This window comes from Ammospiza caudacuta, chromosome 3 (genome assembly GCF_027887145.1).
Source record: "Ammospiza caudacuta isolate bAmmCau1 chromosome 3, bAmmCau1.pri, whole genome shotgun sequence".
Classification (NCBI taxonomy): domain Eukaryota; kingdom Metazoa; phylum Chordata; class Aves; order Passeriformes; family Passerellidae; genus Ammospiza; species Ammospiza caudacuta.
Window position 1 is genome coordinate 29,324,051 of NC_080595.1, and position 19,983 is coordinate 29,344,033.

A 19,983-nucleotide genomic window follows, 5' to 3' on the forward strand; every position below is an offset into this window, starting at 1 on the left:
TTAAATAGAACTGTTCTGTGTTGTTTGTTCCTCTTGTAGAAGTTACATCATTTAAAGAATGAGATCGTAGCTAAATATTGAACTGAAGTTGCCTTTTGATTCCAAATAGCAGACTTAAGCTAATGGAGACATTTTATGAACATATCTCTGGTATCCCTGAAACATTCCTCAGATCTTACTGTGAGACAGATAGAAACTGAAAATTATAAGACTAAAATGTTCATGTACTAATTTGGAGTTAGAAAACATTCCTGACTGCAAGCCAATATTTTTAAGCAATTTTTTAGAATGCTACCGATAATTTGCTGGGTTTTTTTATAGTGTGCAGTTGTTTTATTTATTAAAACATTGTTTACAGCTCCCTGTAGATAAATTGCATTCTTCCCATACTGGTGTTTCTAAAAGCTTCTGTGTTACAAAACTAGAAGCCTCTCACAGATAGTAACAAAATCTGTGTAAGATCTTTCAGTGCTTTGCCAGTCCTGTTGGTATTAAATGAATAGGGAGATGTAATGAACTGTGGGGTTTCTTCTCAAATAGGTTTCAAAACTTTGCAGGGTTGTCTTGAATCTTAAGTGCAGAGGCAACTTTATTTTGTGATTAAATTACTAGCTTTGACTTGGAGTGTTATGTTCCTTAAACTTTTATATTTGACTTTCCAAATAGGTGCAGATCATGGAAGAGAAATTAAAAGCAGCAAATGTTCAAACAAGTGAATCAGAAACCAGGTTGTATAAGAGATGTCAAGATCTGGAGATCCTGATACAAGATAAAAATGATATAATACAAAAATTGGAGCAACAACTTGAAGAACAGGTTAGGAATAATGGTGTTAAAAAAGAGAAACATCAACCCCCTTTTTAATTATATAAAAGTAAAATAAAAATTTAGATCAATGGATGACAGAAAAGTTTACCATTATTTTTGTTGTGTGATTAAAGAGGTTCCCATTGGAAGTATATAATTTGAATAGTGCTTATTCATTTTCAAATTAAGCTCTGGCTTCCATTGAAAGAACATGTGACCTTTAAGAGGAGAAAGATGATATTCCTCTTCACTGTCCCCCCTGAAGAGCTTTCATTCTTACTAGAGGAAGGAGGAATAGCAGCCTCTGTGAAGACTCTATTCCTCATTTTTAAAAAATCACCATGTATTACCCAGGAGCCTGAATTACTTCAAGCAATCTTGGGATTTGTGTCTGAAGATGCTACTCAGGCAGATTGTATTACTCAGTGAAAAATATGCTTATGTCAATTTTTTCCAGAAGCAAATAAGACTGCAAGAAGCAAAAATCATAGAAGAAAAAGCAGCTAAAATAAAAGAATGGGTGACAGTCAAGCTTCATGAGGTATAACTCTTGCTACAATACTTACACAGGGAATATAATGGTGTGACTGGATATCCCTTAGACCTTTTGGCTGTTAAAGGCCTGCATGCCTTGGAAACATTGTTTCCCAGTTTCACTGATTTTCTAGTTATTCGCTGGAAAGGAGAATTGAAAACAACAGCACAGAGAGCAGAGTGTCCATGTCATGTAAATTCTGATGTCTGATTTGGTCAGCCAGTATGATCTGGGTCCTCTTTCTGAAGGAAGGACCCAGCACTGGTCTCGAAATGTCAACTTCTCCACTACTTGAGAGAGCTTAGCTGGCAAACTCAGCTTATTCAAGCAGATGCCTAAAGTGTGAATAATCTCCAGAAAGCCGACCAAGCCTGCTGGGGCCTGGCAGAAATAAGGCCTTGATCATTTTTTATTACACAATGCCCACACTACCCTTAGTCATGAATAGTTTCAGGGACACCAGCTCTAGTTTCAAGAGACCAGTTGTCTCCTTTTTTCCTCTCCTGTGGTAAGATAACCATGTCTCTGCCCTGCCTAAAGCTGCCAGCTTTGGGGTGCAGCTGTGCTTTCTCCTCCCTGGGTGTAGAATTCAAAGTTGCTCGTAAAAGTTAAAATCTTACTCTCTTGTAGTTAACTGGAAGTTATACTCAAGTTGAAAAACAATTAAGTTATTGTTTTTGAAGTAAGAAACTAGAAGGTTCTTACATAAAATATTTACTTTTCATCTGTGGGGGCTAAAGTAAATTATTTATAAATAATTTAATAAAAATGCCATTAAATTTAGCTAAAATTACCAGGAAAAAGTTTGGACAAAATCAAGTATGACTCAAAGTATTTACTTATTCTTTATGGAAAATCTCAAGCCAGTTTCACAGATGTGACTAAGTGTCACTCAGTGGGGAGTGGAATTGCTGGCTCCCTTCTGTGTGACAAGGGATACTCAGATTCAAATCTGTTTGCCTAATCTGGAGCAGGAGTTTGAACCAGCATCTTTTACCTCCCACTGGGGGGGCTACAGCAATGGGTTGTTGTTTTTATTTATTTCCTGTACAAACACTTTTGTTTGGTATAAAGTTTGTTGGCGCCTGTTTTGTTTTTTGGGTTTTTTTTGGTTTTTTTTTTTTTTTTTTTTGCTGTGGGATAGTAAGGAGGCATTAGGACCAGAATTCCCTCTGATTCCTCTGCTCACTCTTGCTTTTGCCAAATGGCACAGGAGTTTGTAATTCTAGCCTTCTGTTTTTATTGAAAATGCCAATGCAGTTTTCTTTTTCCTCTTATTTATTAAGGATTGTTAAAGCAGTCATGGGTTTGCTTGGTTGGGGGAATGATTTTGGCAGAATTGAACAAATAGTCATTGCAGGAAATTTAGTTGTTCAGAATAAAGAACAACTCTAAATAAAAGAACAGCTCTAAATGAAAGAACTACTCTAAAGACCTAGACTGGTATTTGGAGTAGCAGAGAGGAGATTATTATTTGAACTAGCTCTGTCCTTAGATAAGCAGAAATTCAGAGAAAACATAAAAGATGTAATGACTTTAAGATTTGTTTCACCAATGGATGAGATTACATTTATATGCTTTTAGTTAGAGGTGGAAAATCAGAACCTTCGCTTGATCAACCAAAAGCAAACCAAAGAGATGAAAACAGTACAATCTAAACTGCAAGGTAAATGTACAAATCTTCTGAAAACTTCTCTCTCTATGGCATATTTCTTTCTATTCCCTATTAATTTGTGCATCTACATGATTGAAAATATTCTGTGAAATCACAAAGATTTCAGAGAGTATGAACTGACATACAGGTGACTATATATGAAGGTGTTAGGAATGAATCATTTGGTTTTATGCTGAAATGACACAGACAAGGCACAACTGGTATTACTGGAGTGAATGGGTACCACTGTTACTTCAGAGGTTCTACAAGTAGCAAGATTTTACTGGATTTAGGACAGAGCTTTGCTTTCACATCTTTACAGCATAGGTGGTCATAAAACTGTTAAAGAACACATGAATGTCACTCTGCATTTGCTTTTTCTAGCAAAGGGTCAGCTAGGAATCAGAACTCCAATCAGATATTTTTTGTTACTACCTTTGACTACAGTGATCCAAAATCTAAATTCAGACCCAGTATCACTAAGTTCCTCTCCAAATGGGTACAGCAAATTTAAAACTCATGAAGTGTAAATAGAAAAGAGAGGAATATTCCCTCCAAGAAGCATTGTTATAAGATCAAAATTGAATTTTTTTCCCCACCATACTGCCTGTTCACCAACTTAAGTGTGTCTGAAGGTTCCCCTTGTCCTCTCCACATTTGGTTGATCTGACAATTTACTATAATTTGAAAATTTTGTTAATTTGCTACCTAGCCCTCATTTCTTGATAATGTATCTTACATATACATGTAAATACACAAATATTTAGAAATGTGTGTAGAGGATATGGATAATATGCATAATATATGAGAATACAAAAATTTACAAATTCATATACAATATAAAGCTTTTAAACTCAAATGCACTTTTCTGTTAATGAAGAAACTGGATAGTTTTGGTTCTTTGCTATCTTTTGATAAGTAGCAACATACTTCTTCCATATACTTCTAGTCATTCTCTTCTGAGAGATCTATTTAAAGGCTTTTTGACACCAAAACTTTTGTAGTTTCCAATGCACAGTTACTGATGTGCCCAAAAATATTAAGAAATTTATTACCATTTGTAGTGTCCATGCTGGTGACAGGCTATAAATTATGAACATGTGGTACTGTTTTAAGCAATTTTACAGGTAGGGTAAGGGCCTTTTGTTCCTGGATCCACCACAGGGATTTTTATGAACAGGGATGGACATATTTCATGTTTGAGGCAGTTCATCAATTTCTGCATTCACTTTCTCTTGAAGTTCTCCTCCATATAGACCTTCTAAACCTGGTAACTTACTCTTCTGTATTTCCTGTGAAATTGTTAAAAGATTTTTTTCTTTCTATTATTATATAAATTTTTAAGAACTAGAAACATTACTCTGGGTTTCTCCTGATACAGAGAGATGTCAGGTAGCTTTTTTTTTTTCCTATAATACATTTTATTATCTTTTTTTTCCCTAAATTTTAGTTACCTTTAAAAAAAACTTTGCACTGTAGAGTAAAGAGAAGAGTTGCATAGCTTGTTGTATCTCACTAACACAAGATTTCTGAATTACTATTCTTCAGAAGCTACTGGTAAGAAATCTGTTACCTCAACACAAAAGCCTGGAGAGTGTCAGCGACTAAGCAGTTTGACTTTTGGATGCTTTTCAAATAGAGCAAGAAGTCCTCAACCCTCTCCTAAGCTTGAAGAAATAAGCAAGGCTTCATCTAAGGAGTCAGACTACCTTGAAGGCAAAAGCATGCCAGGTACCTTGTCATCAACACTGCCATCTTTGTTCTGACACAAGCAGGAAACTAAAATCAACAACTCTGTCAGTGCACCCAAACTAGCTGTTTTCAAACTGCATACCACTACTGTGTCCCTCTTCATTGCTACTCTTCTATTACTAGGAAGAAATCATCCTGTTGAGCACTAGAATCTCTGTAATACCACTAATACATTATCTGGCAGCATGCAGAGGCTCCTGGGTGCTTTGGCTGCAAAGTAAAGATGTGGCTGTGACCTTTGTTGTTGCTCTGGTCCTTTGCTCAAATCCCTTGTACTGTTTATGACTTCAGTATTTTCTCCACAGTTAATCATGATATCCAAAATGGCAACCTAAAGTCTTTTGAAAATCAGAAACTGAAAGAGATCCTATGAATATTTTGTGTATTTATATTACAGCAAGTTCATTATGAAGGTGGCTATGTATTATTACTTCTATTTTTACAGAGGAGGGAATTGAAGTAAGAGTGATTTTTCCCAGAGAAAGGATAAGACATAGAATCTTAGGCTTGCCTAGATGGAAACAGATAATTTTGGGGACTTCATTACTTAATGTGGGTGAAATTAACACCTGAGTTATTCAGTCCACTTTAACTTTACACAGGTATTTAACACAGACTTTTCTAAGTGTCTGTGTAGAAAAATCCTAGTTCTTGTATCCAGTTTAATTTGAGAACATGCAGGCCTCACTAACATGTTGCAAGCTCTAGCTCTCTCTTGTAAAACCAGGTAAAAGCAAAGAGCAGGAACAAAGCTATTTTTAACACAGCGTCTTTCCTGAAGTACTTTCCATGAGACTCTTGTGTATTTTAAGCATTCACCATTGGGAATACAATAATAGCTCCCAGAATAAATTTCTGTGTATAAACACTGTAGAAATGCTCACAATACTTGATTTGTTAATGAAAATCCTTTCTGACAAGCTTTATTAAACTTTAACTTTCCTTAGATTTAATAAAGCAGCTAAATTTGTATGCCCTCTTAAGTAGTTGGCTTTTTGTTAGTTTTGTTTGTTTGTTTGTTTTCACACATACATGGCTTTAAAATATTGCTCCAGTCTGCTTATCTTTATATTTATTGACATTTTTAGTTCAGCTAGAACTTTGAGTAACATTTATTACAGTTTTTTGGCAAACTTAATTTGAATTCAGTCACATTAAAAAAATTATGGTATTTTTCTTCATGTGTATTATTTACAGTATTAAAAACCGTAAATGTTTTCATGCATTTGAAATTATTACCTACTTGCTACTTGCAGACATGATGACAAAACCATTTATAGGCCAGGTTTGCTAAAGTAATTTTCTCCTGTTCATTATATTCCTCCTCCAGAGAAGGATATCCTGGAAACTACCTTTGCTGGTCCTGTACACGAGACAAATAAAGGTCAGAAGTCATTGCAACAAAGTTCCTCTGGTTCAGAGCAGAACAAAAATGTGAGAACAAGCTGCTCATCCAAAGACATAGACAGTGACATGTCAAAGAACTCATGCACTACTGGGAGTGACTGGAGCTCAGATGAGGATGGAGGAGACAATAAAGGACTGAAATCCAGGTGTGCATCAACTCTTTCAAGCCACACATCTGAAGAGAACGCAAGGTACAGTAGAGTGGGAAGTGAAATGTATTTAACAGCATCTGATGACAGCAGTTCTCTTTTTGAAGAAGAGAGTTTTGATGTTAAGAGGACTCAGCAAAAGAAGCTATACTCATGGCAGCAAGGGTCCCAAAGAAAAGGCCTGAACAATCCAGGTGGAAAGTGCAACTCTGACTTCACAAGGAAAAAGAAAGACCAAGACAGTTCTTCAGATGAACTGAATAAGAAATTTCAATCACAGAGGCTTGATTATTCATCCTCATCCAGCGAGGCAAATACCCCAAGTCCAATTTTAACTCCTTCTCTGACACCCAAATACCCAATTCCAGCAACTTCTGCAGGTTCTCAATGCACAACTCCATCAGATTTTCCCTCAAATTTGCCACATCCAAAGTTACGGACTCCTAATGTCTTTAGTCTAAATTCAGTGTTAGCAAAGAAACACCTAAGCCAGCCCCAGCTGAGTTCTGACAGAATGTTTGGTAGGAACAGAAATGCCATAAGCATGATCCGTCCGTGGAGACCTCAGGAAACAGACATAGATCTGGTGGATGGAGAAGATGCTGATGTTTTAGAGAAAATGGAAATTAGCTGTGATGAAGGAGTGTTTACCTATGACACCACTGAAGCACAAAATGCTGAAGCCCAGGAACTTTGTGATATGACAAAAAAGGGTGCTAGCAACAAACCTCCAACGCCTCCATTGCATCGATTTCCTTCCTGGGTAAGTGTGTTTATAGGGATTTTTCCTGCTGGCAAAACTAACTTATTTTCATTACTCTCTTCTGGGATTTCTTTTGCCTTTATTTTAATTACTTTCTGTTTCTTGACAACACAGGGCATTACCTTCATCATAACTACAAGCTCAGAATATAGTTTTATTTTCAGCACAGTATTCCTGCCACTGAAAAACATAGTCTGTATTTTATAGAAAAACCTAGATTTTTTTCATGTGACATGTAAGTTATGTATGTCTTCTTGAGTGTATCCAAGGATGTAATGCTTATGACTGCATTTATTTATTTATCTGAACACTAATACAGCCCAAGAATGTTGTCAATGCCCTTGCTGTAACCACTGTACCACTCACAATCTAGACAATTAAGTTGACAGCAGACAACTACAAATTACAGAAGTAATTGATCACATTTCCAAGTAAAATTTTAAAGCCATCAGTCAGGATATTAAAATAGATATTAATATGTCTTACACAAAATCCAAAATTAGCTGTGTCAAAACTCACTAATTCTGTGGTTTCAGTGTCAGAGATTTCTTAATTAATAATTTATTAAATATATTTATTAATTATTATTCAGGAATAATACATTATGTAACAACTTCTCTATATTTACTGAACTTTTTGCATTATACATTTTGTTATTGTTGTCTTTTAACACAAAATGGTTTAAAAGTTGTGTTCTAATGGCATTTCTCTGCTCCTAACACCCCGTCTTCCATTAAAAAACATTCTTACTGAAGCTTCTTTGGCACCTGATAATAGTATTTTTAAGAATAAGTTACTTACGTTGTATGAAAAATGTCAGAAAAGGCTATGGCTATCAGTGTACAGCACACAAAAGAAGGATGCATTTTTCAGCTGCTATTGACAATGTCATTTTAGGAACCATCTCATCACATAGTTGCACTAACACAAAGACTAGGAGGCTAAACAGAACAAAAGTAATTGTTGTATTTTAATTATCTACTATCAAATCCATTCTGCTTGTATAGGAAAGTAGAATTTATGCTGTAGCCAAATCTGGTTTAAGGATGTCTGAAGCTTTCACCATGGAATCTCTTAATAAAAGTAAGTGGTTTAGCTGTTCATTGTCCCATTGACATAAGTTCTCTTCTTCTGGTGATTTTTGAGCAAGGACCTTTAAAATATTTTTAGAAAGGTTTATTTAACAGCTGTTTAAAGCCTAGAAGATTATTGGTTATCTTCTGGTACCTCACATCTTGACTTTGTGCTGAATTTGTGCTTTGTTCATTGCGGTTTACTTTGCATTTCACTACTTTGAAGAATCTATACCAGGTACCAATTTTAAAAGGGCTAGTGTTCGTGACTGCAATTTTATTTATGTCTTTAAAAGCACTGTAAATTTCAAAAAGCTATAAATCTCACATCCAAAACAGTTCAAGAGTTATTTTTTATAGCAGTTATACAATGGAAAAAATTAAATTTTAATTTTGTTAATTGGGGGGTGAATTAGGAAGGCAATTTATAAAATACGTTGCTTTTTTAGATGCTGTTTCACTGACTTCATGCTCCATATCTGGATTATACACTTCTCTGATATATAAGAACATGACCACTCCTGTCTACACCACTTTGAAAGGGGTAACTGTATTACTGTTTAAAGAAAATTTTAAAGTACCATTAGGCTTCACATCCAGGAACTTGCTATTTCACATTTGATACTACCATGCCAAATATGTTGTAAGTTGATGTATAGAGATCAAAGACCCCCAGAAGTAATAGAAATGTCCAATAGCTGGGGGGAAAAAAAATACTGCCTATAAAATGTTACTGGCCTAGGTCAATTCTTCTTAGGTTCCTTGCTGATTTTTTCCAAAGGCTTGTTAATTATTAAGCAGAACCACATGGCATTCAATGTCATAATTAAAAGTGTGTATGTGTAGAAATGTCTTTGTGTCAGTGCCAAAGCTGTTTCTAGTCACACAGCCAGCAGTCAGTAATCACAGCATTGTTTGTCTTCTGGCAGCCTTTTGTGATTTGGAAAGACCCATGCCTTGAGCTACCTCAGGTTTCTGTTTTAAAGTATGGGTGTGGTTGAGTATGCAGAGGGCAGAGGGAATTCAGTTTCATGTTAATATTTTTGTGCCAAAACTCACAACCCGGGCAAGAACAGCTCTGAGTATTGTGGAGCCAGCAGAGCCCTGCCACAGTATGAAGGAAATGACTGATGCCCTTTATGCAAGGTATCAAAGGATGTTGTGTTCCCTTCTGCAGAAAGCAACTCAAATAAGCAGCAGCCCATTTCTGGATGAGTCGTCAGGATCTGAGGAAGAAGACAGCTCTCGGTCCAGCTCAAGGACTTCTGAGTCTGACTCTCGGAGCAGGAGTGGTCCAGGGAGCCCCCGGGCTATGAAACGAGGTGGGCGAAACCGTAAGAACAAATAACTTCTGGGAACTCTGGAAAACCAGGCAGTTTACATGATTTGCTTAGGAATTGATTTCTTCACTAAATAGCATGGACATCTAAAATCTAGGCTCTCAAAGCCCAGATCTGTTACTCAGTCAGGAGATTTGGCTTTATTGCTGTTATTATAAATATCTTTTTAAGGCATTAATCTTGTTGTCTTGAGGGAAAAGTAACTTGTACATTTAAAGCAAGAAGCACCATTTTACCTATACTCTGTCATGCCAAGGACTTCCTGTGACTTTTAATTGTAGAAAAATTTAAATTACCTAGAAAAAAAATTGCCTTTAGAAAGAAAACACAAATATATTCAAGTTTATAAAACAATTTCATGTGATCAGAAAGCAGGTGAAAAAGTTCCCTTAATAAATTATTTGGTTCTGTCACCTCATGCAATAGAAGACTTCTTTCATTTTCACAGTGATTGTCTTAAGGTCCTGCGCAAAGATTTAGTTAGAACACTTATATCTGGTAATGTTCTGTGTTCTGTGGAAGACAAATCTCACAGTTCTAGGTGACTGTGTTTTCCATCTGCAAAATGGAAATAATATGCTTCATAATATTGAAAGATACAGTCCTTCCTCATTAGGTGATGTTATCAGTGTTACATCTCTCTGAGTATTTCTTCACTGTGTAAACTAAGGGAGTCCAACATCCCAGTGTGGCCAAGTGTTAAGATTCCTCATTATATGTTGCTTTAGAAAGCTAAATAACATTATTTGGCAGTCTCAGTTATACATGCAAAAATCCCAGTTACCAGGAGCTCCATTCAGTGACCCTGCAGCAGAGGGGCAGAGACACTGGTCCCACTCAGCGTTTCCAGTGGCAGCCACAGCTGGAGTCCAGTCCTTTTCCAGTGATGTAGTTTTGCCACACTAGTGTGAAAAGGACCCATAGATCCTGCTTCCCAGGAGCTCCATCCTGCTGAGCAGAAACCAGTGCCTTGGCTGCAGACATATCTCATGTTGTGTACTTAACACAACAGGAAAGCTAAATTGGGTAATTTAAAAGCTGGTTTCACCTGCACTTTATATCTGTGTCTGTAAAATGGAACCATTCCTTTTGTTCATGCATTGTTTCGTGTGTGGAAACCTTTCTTAACCACAAACACATATGTACATGTCTTCATTGAGATCATATTCTTTAAAAATCTAGGCAGTCACACATTTCACCAAAAGCACAATTGGCTCGCTGCAATTTGTTACGAAAGATCCATCATGAGAAGAGCCCACTCTCAAAGTCTTGGTGGCTTACTCAAGCAATAAATGAGAAAAGCCTTTTTTAAGAATAAAATTGGCAAATGAGTTGGGAAATTATTGAAACAAAGGAAAAAAAGGCTTTTCATTTCAGTTTTATAGTATAACCTTGCAGAGTGGAACACTAGTCCTTACAAAAGAAGATGTTCACATGCATGAAAATATTTCTGTAATGAATGAGGGAGCAGTTTGAATTTTTATTACTGATCCACTAGAATTGAAAGCAGGGTACATTTTTTCAGGATTAAAGCTAATAAACTCTAAAATCCCCCTGAAATATGAAAATCAAACTTTTAGAAAACCCTGGTATACAAATCCATGCTGATTGCAAAACAGTCACCTAAAGCTTCAACACCAAGCAGATGTTGAGTATGACCTCTTAGTACATGGGCAGTTGCCTGAGAAATCCAGATGCTATAGTGAGTCAGAAAGCGCAGGGGGAAGGTTGCTAAGTTTAATTAAAGATCCTGGGGTTTTTTCCTAGACAATGAGTATGATTCATGGCACTAACTCCGTCCTTAAAGAAGCTGTGGTAATGTAGCAGAAGGTGATAATATACAGAAGACATTTTTTTTGTTGTTCCATTTATAAGGGACTTTAACTGCTTAATTATGAATAAAATGAGAATTAGCTAATAGTTCAGTGTGCTGATATTCTATAAAATTCTTGGTTCCTGATGGATTTATGTTGATACTTATGTTTGCCTGCAGATTCTAAGATGTTTCTTCTGCATGGCTGTTCTGATCTCAGTTGTTTCTAAAGTAATAAAAATGTATATATAAAGAACTCTTTTTTCTTTTACCACAGGTGCATCTCTGTCTTCTGTGACCTCAGAAAGTGACTATGCTATTCCTCCAGATGCATATTCAGTAGATACAGACTATTCAGAGCCAGAGCAGAAACTTCCTAAGACCTCTTCCTCATCTAGTGATAATGGAAAAAATGTGAGTACTGAAGTTCTGTGAAGTGTACCTGAGCTACTGTGTGTATATTTATGTCCAAAGACTGCTACCAAACCTTTTCATTCAGTCTTGCTGACTCACAGCAAAATATACCAACAGTGTTAGCCAAGTAAGACTGTAATTAGTGAAGGAAAGTGGAAGATAATTCTAAGCTTTCCTATATAATGAAGGAAAAATAGGTCAACAACTCCAGAATTCAATTCAAATTACTTGAAATTTCCTTTCTTGTAACCAGGTCTGCTATCAGATTGCATATGAAATACTCAAAACAGTTTAAAATTATTATTTGAATAGTTAGGTGAATAGAAGGGGAGCTGAAGTCATCAGTAGAAATCTATGTGCAGTAATAAGTTTCTATCCTTTCCTCATACAGGGAAAACATCAGAGAAATCCTAGGTAGAGTAACATGTGAAGACAGGCCAAAGAAACCAAACCATTATGAGGTATTGGTCAGCCTCCAGGAGCTTCTAATGGCTCATGTTAGTAGTTAGTGTCTTAACATACAAGTGGATTGACAACCTGCTGATGAAGATTGTTTTAGGATCTTCACAGAGCAAAACTGTGAACTCTATTCTGCAGGGGTACACACTAGAGGTTTGTCTGTGAGGAGCTCTGAATTACAGTGCTTTATATCTGGTTTTCAGGTTAGAACCTGGACTTCGGAAAAACAGAATACATTTATATTTTATTAATTTTGCTCCTTGTTTAATATAAACAACTGGAAAGTAAAATCAGAAATCATCATATTCTTCATTATTTTCTGTAGTTTGGGGCACTTACTCTCCTTCATGTACTATAACAGTAAGTAGGGATATCCATTAGTTAACCCATGTGCATGACATTTGTCCTAATCAATACCTGTAAAAACATTGTCCTTGGATTAAAAGTTTCATCAAATACCATAATTATTATTTAGCATGCTTTTAAGTCATTAATGTATCTCTTTGTGTATATTTATACCTATTTCTGAGGGGCAGAGGTATATATGTGTATCTAAGCACTTTTTATCTAACTTCTAAACAACCAGGAACCTTTGGAAAAATCTGGATATCTGTTAAAAATGGGTGGCAAAGTAAAGACCTGGAAACGACGGTGGTTTGTGCTTAAAGGAGGTGAATTGCTGTATTACAAATCTCCAGTAAGTACATGTAACTTACCTGTTGTTATGTATTAGATTGTTTACTGATAATCTAAGGCTGCTAGAAGGAAAAAAATGCATGCACTTCTGGTTTCTGAGCTGTTACAGAGTGATTTAGTACTCACTTCCTCAAGAGGTGTACAAGGTACACAATGTCTAACTAGAAAGTATTTATCAAGATTAATGTTTAAATCAGTCTTATATTAATTTATTGCTGTTTGTTGGTAGATTTAAAATACTCTTTTCCCATTCTTTCCATACCAGAGTGATGTTATTCGAAAGCCTCAAGGTCAAATTGAGCTAAATGCATCCAGCCACATTGAAAGAGGTGATGGAAAACAAACAATTCAGGTGCCTGCTTTTCTCCTCTGTTCCTGTTTCAGCATTCCCTCCATCCCCAAAGCCAATCCCTTGTTCCAGTCCCTGTTGCACTGGAAGTCCAAGAGCGGACTTGGAATTAAATAATGTGCTTTTCATTTGAAACCAAAGAATTGTTTCAGTGACAGAAAATATAAAAAGGCCTACCTGGAGTCTTTTTTGTATTGCCACAAAGGTTAGATCATCACATATGGGATAGAAATAAAGAGAGCAGTCTCGGAGTCAGCCATTGAGATAGAGAGAATTCATTTGTCTGAAAGGAGAACTGGGTTTTTTCAACTTGCCATCCTGGAACTTCCCAGATAAAGATTTAGATTGAGATTCTCTGCTCTGTCTTGTCATGGAACGTTTCATTACTGAAAAGTACTTCGGGGAAGATAAACTCCCTGAAGCTGTGGAGCTGCATTGGGTGGTGTATGTTACATATCCCACACTGTGGGGTCAAATATGTCAATTCTTGAAGCTCAAGACTCCTTGTTACTACACAGCTGACTACAGAGAAACGAACATACTACCTGACTGCAGATTCCCCCAACATCTTAGAGGAATGGATCAAAGTACTGCAGAATGTTCTCAAAATACAGGCTGCCAGCCCACTCTTTGTACAGTCTGAAATCAAGCCAACCATGAAAGGATTACTTACAAAGGTAGGAAAACACTTCTTGCCCCAGTCTGCTTTTTTCCAACACTGTTTAGGCCAACAGTGGCCTTACTGGGCTTTAAATGAGCATCTCATCTAATGCTCTGATTCTTTTGCCCTTAATAGAGTCACAATTTTAATTTTATGTCCAGTGATGTGGATAGGAATTTGAACCAAGACATGCATTCCCAATATCATCAGAGTTCAGAGATGGTGAAAATAGTCGGTATTTCTGTGTCATGATTATTACTGATGTTCTGTAATTACAGGTGAAACATGGATATTCCAAAAGGGTTTGGTGTACCTTAGTTGGAAAAACTTTGTATTATTTCCGTAATCAAGAAGACAAGGTAGGTCCCTTTCTTGTTTATTCAGAGAATGTAGACTTTAAACAGAAACCTACATCTTTATTAAGGTACAGTTGGTCTTGGTATTATACACAGATTGTCAGCCTGGAAGATTCTGCCTAATAGCCAGCAATGCAGACCACATCCATTGGTCTCTTTCTGCAGGATGTGATCCATGTTATGTATGTTATCCCTAGATGAAGGGGGCACTGGTTTGCCTGGAGTTCAGGTGTCCCTTTCTGACAGGCATCAGAAAAGACGCAGCTGTCATGTAGTTCTGGAAGCAAACCCTTTCTTATATGCCTTGTAGTGGGCAGTGACTGAGAGTTTCAAGAATTTAAATGTTCTTTCTGTCCCTCAGTTGACTTCCAAATCCTTTTCTTTGGTATGTCACTGTATGTACACAGTGCTGCAAGAGCTAGGACACTTCCTAGACATGACTTTCACTCGTCCCTTTGCTCCCAAGGCATTGTATTTTGTCACAAGAAACATCTTTTTAATGGAGGCAGGTCGGAAACAGGATTTTGAACAGTCCACTGAGCCATTATAAAAAAAATCAGTAGAAATTCTCATATTTGTACTTCTGTTTTAAGAAGATAATGACACTGGAGTCAGTAATTCATGGCTTTTGCATAGAGCCAGTTATATCCTTTGTCATCCTTTCCTTTTATAGCCATTTAAACCTCAACAAAACCCCATTTCTAGAACTGTATGAATAAGATAGCAGTAACCATCCATCAAATTTTTGCTCTTTAAAACAATGTAAAACAGGGTTTTGGAATCAACTGGCTTGAGTATAATCTCAAGCTCATCCTACAGAGACATTAAAATTAACTTTACAATTTCTCCTAAGGAAAAATCTCAATGTTTAACATATCTGAATTTATACATTTTTACCACTGAATATTTTGGCATTTTAGCATGTTCTTTAGTGAAGAATTTTGCTGGATTCTTGTGAATAATTCCCTCACATCTGGAAGAAGTTTAGCTGCCCTTTTAAAGTAAAATTGAAACGAGTTTGCTAACTTGGAACAGAATGAGAATTCAGCTTTTGTAAGCAGAATATGTATGAAAAGTTTTCCAAAGCTACTTTATTTCTAATGTTCAACAATATGCTAATTAAAATCATGTTTTCTGTAGCTGACTGTGGCTGTGCAGAAATAAATTACACTATCTGCAGTGGTTAATACAATAATGGACTCCATTTAATTGACCTCCTTTCAAAATGGAATTCAAACTAAAAGCCAGCCAATTGTGTTTTACTTAAATTTGGTGAATAAATCAATCTTGACTACTTAGATGTGAAACAACATCTTTTGATTCTCAGAATCTTATCTTACTCAAAAAGTTGAATGCTTCAGAAGCACTACAGAAAATACAAATCACCACATCATTTTTTAATCCTTACCAGTGGCACTGTGAGAGGAGGGAGTTTTGTGTAGAGCAGCCAGTCAGCCTCTCTCAGTCCTGCCACCCAGCTGTGAAGAGATTTCATCCTGTATTTATGTTTGTTGAGGCTTCCTGTTGATAAGGGCTAAGAAAGAAATATTTCTGTGAAAATTTCCTCTTGAATGGCTTTTTTAGATAAAATATTTTCTGCTAAATGATGCTAACTACATAAACATCTCAACACTGAAGCTCTGTGATCTCTCAGACTGGAGAAAGAAACCAACTAGAAGGTCTATCACACAAAAAATCTAACTTTTGAATTTAGAGTATGAACAAACCAGATACATCAACAATACATTCTTGTCCTCTAAAATAACAAGATCATAATTAAAGTTCTAGGCTTGACACAGGAAATTTTTGCTTGGAACCAGGTTTGAGAACTCTGAAGAATGACTTCTCTCACCCTAACATACATTTATTGCATTAGCTATATATGGAGGCAGATGTGGAAAAGAATTTTTGAAAATCTCATTTTCAGACTTTGGCACATACCAGTCTCATTTTGAGTCTCATCTCTCTGCAAGATCTGGCTTATCTGAAATTCCTTGGCAGGACTGAAAATAAGTAAATACAAATGGGTACAGATGGTAGTTCACTATTTGCAGAATAAGAAAAAATTCTGTATAATAGCAAATATAAAAATATATAATACAAAGTCAGTGTGCACTGAAACAAACATTACCCTTTACTTTTAGTTTCCTCTTGGTCAAATCAAGCTTTTTGAGGCAAAGGTTGAAGAAGTTGATAGATCCTGTGATTCTGATGAAGATTACGAAGCCAGTGGTCGCAGTTTATTATCAACCCATTACACTGTTGTTATCCACCCCAAAGATCAAGGACCCACTTATCTTCTCATAGGATCCAAACATGAGAAGGTAAAAAATGGATGTTTTTATTGAGTTTCAGTAGCACATCTATGAGTATGGTGCTGTGATAGGAATATTTCTAGAGGAGGACAAGGACTACAAATCACCTGGCTTGTATTTTCATAGTATTTCCTTTATTAATATTGATCAGAGTTTGTCTGCAAATCAATGGTAGTGTAGGTAATCCTTGTTAAAATAGACAAAAATATGCAGGCTTGCCTACATAAGTAGATGGTGCAGAATATCTTATATGCTGTAATGAGAATTTTGTTCACATACAGTAACTTGCAGACAGAGCTGTAGCTGAGAGGTTACAGGGTACTGTATCCATTTTCACTGACAAGACTGACATTGCTTAGACTTGCCCTACTGTAGTAAATGAGCAGTAAGAGGTGGGGTTAAAACCATTTTTATTATTGGTGCTTCATTGTTCCCAATAAATCTTGTAGACCTCATTTTGCTTTCTGGACTTATCCCCCGGTTAGCAGGATGTGGCAGTGATAAAAAATTACTTAAGTATTTGGAAGAGGAAAGGAAGAATGCCCTGATAATTAGACATGATTTCTGAGGGTAAAAACTTTTGGAGAGCTCTGTCCAATCTTCCTTGCTTAACATTTGTAACATAGAGACCATGAAAGTGTGTTTATTTAACCAAAGGCAAACTTCTTTGGGCTTCAAAAGGAGTGCATGGTAGGGTTTTAAGCTGAGAGCAGAATCCTGCTGAAGCAGCTCCTTCCAGCACAGAACAAGTGAGCTGCTGTGTTTTTCTGCTCTAGGACACATGGCTTTATCATCTGACAGTTGCAGCTGGAAGTACCAGTGTCAATGTTGGATCTGAGTTTGAACAACTTCTTTGCAAATTACTAAATGTGGAAGGTGATGCCAGTAAGTTTTTTTTCATTTCAACATACTGATCTTCCAGTGCTTACTTAGTAAATGTACTTATGAACTGAATTAATTGCAAAATGTATATATTTTATCTGTTTAGCTTCTCAAATTTGGAGACATCCTACCCTTTGCCATAGCAAAGAAGGAATTACTTCCCCTCTTACAACACTGCCATCAGAAGCCTTGCAAACTGAAGCAATTAAATTATTTAAGGTAAAACCATAGCAGATGCCTTTTTATTAACTGACTATTTTAACTCTTTGCTAAACAATGGCTGTTAGTTGGCTTACTAGATATATTCAAAAAATAAGAAAAAATATATGTTTATTTTTATCTTTAGTGGAGGTAACTAATGGACAGCAACAAAATGTGCCCATTTTCCCTCACCAAAGACTATCAATTCCAATGTAAAGATAACCTTCAGTTGTGAGGGAGCAGTTTAGGCTTCAGCTTTTGGTGTTCCTACTTATTTGATAAGTTATTGATAAAGTTCAAGTTAGTAGAGAAATCCATGACTATCATGAGTGATAATAATTTTACCTTGAAGTTCATAGCTCCAAAGAATATAACAGCATGCACAGATCTCTGCATTCAGAAAACTGTATCTGAAATACTATTTTTTTCAGTTAGATTCAGAGGAAAAAATAATAGGAAAAAGTTTTGTTGTAGATACATCTAAATCATCTGGGAGATATTTTAAAAATCAGAACGAAAAGAAAGTAAATTTTAAGTTTCCGCAAGTCATGGATTATTTAAAACTGACATAGAAAGCAGGGATTGTACTGCTCTTTTTAATTTAAAAAAAAATTTTCATATGAAGTAGCTATTCTTAAAAGACCAATTATTCAGTAATATAAATAGAGAAAATATTCCATAGAAAAAATATTTCACAAGAGTTGAGTTCACTTTGAAAGACTCTCGCAGATCTTTAAAAATACCCAAACATATATATGTGTCCCAGTGTAGTAAAAATGCTTTATGATTAGGAGACACATACTGGTTCATAACCACTGAGCCACAGTTCTTGAGAAATTCTGTGTGCCTTACAGCTCTGCCAGCTGGAGGCCAGGTAGGTAGTTGATGCCTATGAGAGGGGGTATGCTGCAATGCCATTAATCTCTTCCAGGCTATAAAAGCTAATTCAGAGAAAAAATAAAATTTTGCTGTTCCTTTGTCTGTATGTTGTGAAATAAATTACAAGTTGGAAGCATGGAGGTTGCATAAATGAACTTTCTCCAGAAAACTTAGACAAGTCTAAAGAACAAATTCCCTGAAGCATCAACTATCTGGAGAATTTTGATGTTATGGTTCAGATCTAGAGAGGAATTCAAGACAAGCACTCGATGTTTCATCATGGACACTTTTGGGCAGACTTTCCAGCTTGTTTCTCTGGGATGTTTGAAACACTTCAAAGAAGTACATCCATCTTATTTCCTGCAATCCTGCAGGAATTTACAAGGAAATTTACTTCTTTGATAAAAACAAATTTAGGTCTACTTGGAAATCACTTTTTAACCTAATTCAAATCACAGACACTTGCCTAAAGTAAATTAACTAGAGATTACTTGTATGACCTTCATTGAAACCTTGTATAAATCAGCTTAGAAGTCAGGTAGGGAATTTAGAAACAGATCACATCATGTTTCAGTTATCCCATTTATGAAAAAAATAGACTAGAAATAGATTTGGCTTCTATCCAGTTCCTTTATTTTTGCTTATATCCCTTAAAAATTCAACTATTGTATACAGTAAATGCAACAAGTGATATAAATCCTCTCTTCTAACACAGCACAACAAATGCTGGCTTTCCTGAGACATTACTGGGTATAGGCAACGTCATACTTATCCTACAATAAAAATACCATGGAAGCCAAGATGTAAATCAATGGCTCTGAGTTGTGGATTTTTTATCTGTGTATTTGCTGCCATGTTGTGCTCACTACTTACAGAAGCATTTTACAATGTCTGGCACTGAGAGCTGTAGACATTGAATTTCCAAGCCCTGTAGAGGGGTGAGCTGTGTTCAGCATGTCCTTAAATTTTCCTGCCACCACAATTGTTCCAACCCCTGTTACAGTTCACTCTGTTAGATACAGAGTGAATAGCATGGGTTGTAGGAGGTGTTTTATCTCAAGTCTCTCTGTATAGATTTTCATCCATTCTGGTCCCTTTTCACCCCATTTTGCAGAACTAGCAGTGTTTTCCAAATCTACTGGTAAACCTACTAATTGTGATTTCAATTAAAGTACACTTTTGACATACAGAACATCTTAAGATTTGCTGAAGCTCCCTTGTATGTAAACTCACTTGCTTATTATTTTATATCTAGACCTGCCAGTTGTTTATAAATGCTGCAGTTGACTCTCCTGCCATTGATTACCATGTATCTTTGGCCCAAAGTGCTTTGCAGATCTGCCTCACACATCCTGAACTTCAAAATGAGATCTGTTGCCAACTTATTAAACAGACCAGGCGTCGACATCCACAAAACCAGGCAGGACCAATACAGGTAACCCAGTATTTATTTTAATGGTAGTGATCTCAGCAGCAAT

General features: G+C 36.2%; 1 protein-coding gene across 2 annotated transcripts in view; it reads left to right on the top strand.

Moving 5' to 3' along the window:
• The window catches only part of PLEKHH2 (pleckstrin homology, MyTH4 and FERM domain containing H2), a 56,666-nt gene that overhangs the window by 19,617 nt on the left and 17,066 nt on the right, over positions 1-19,983 (top strand). For both annotated transcript variants that reach the window (XM_058801222.1, XM_058801223.1), the window contains 17 exons: positions 667-816; positions 1,265-1,348; positions 2,927-3,008; positions 4,545-4,727; positions 6,079-7,067; positions 8,075-8,150; positions 8,590-8,684; positions 9,318-9,462; positions 11,571-11,707; positions 12,753-12,863; positions 13,128-13,214; positions 13,730-13,888; positions 14,151-14,231; positions 16,373-16,552; positions 17,320-17,428; positions 17,532-17,644; positions 19,761-19,940. In XM_058801222.1, the coding sequence (XP_058657205.1) occupies positions 667-816; positions 1,265-1,348; positions 2,927-3,008; positions 4,545-4,727; positions 6,079-7,067; positions 8,075-8,150; positions 8,590-8,684; positions 9,318-9,462; positions 11,571-11,707; positions 12,753-12,863; positions 13,128-13,214; positions 13,730-13,888; positions 14,151-14,231; positions 16,373-16,552; positions 17,320-17,428; positions 17,532-17,644; positions 19,761-19,940 (2,961 nt within the window). The remainder of the gene's footprint in view (positions 1-666; positions 817-1,264; positions 1,349-2,926; positions 3,009-4,544; positions 4,728-6,078; positions 7,068-8,074; positions 8,151-8,589; positions 8,685-9,317; positions 9,463-11,570; positions 11,708-12,752; positions 12,864-13,127; positions 13,215-13,729; positions 13,889-14,150; positions 14,232-16,372; positions 16,553-17,319; positions 17,429-17,531; positions 17,645-19,760; positions 19,941-19,983) is intronic.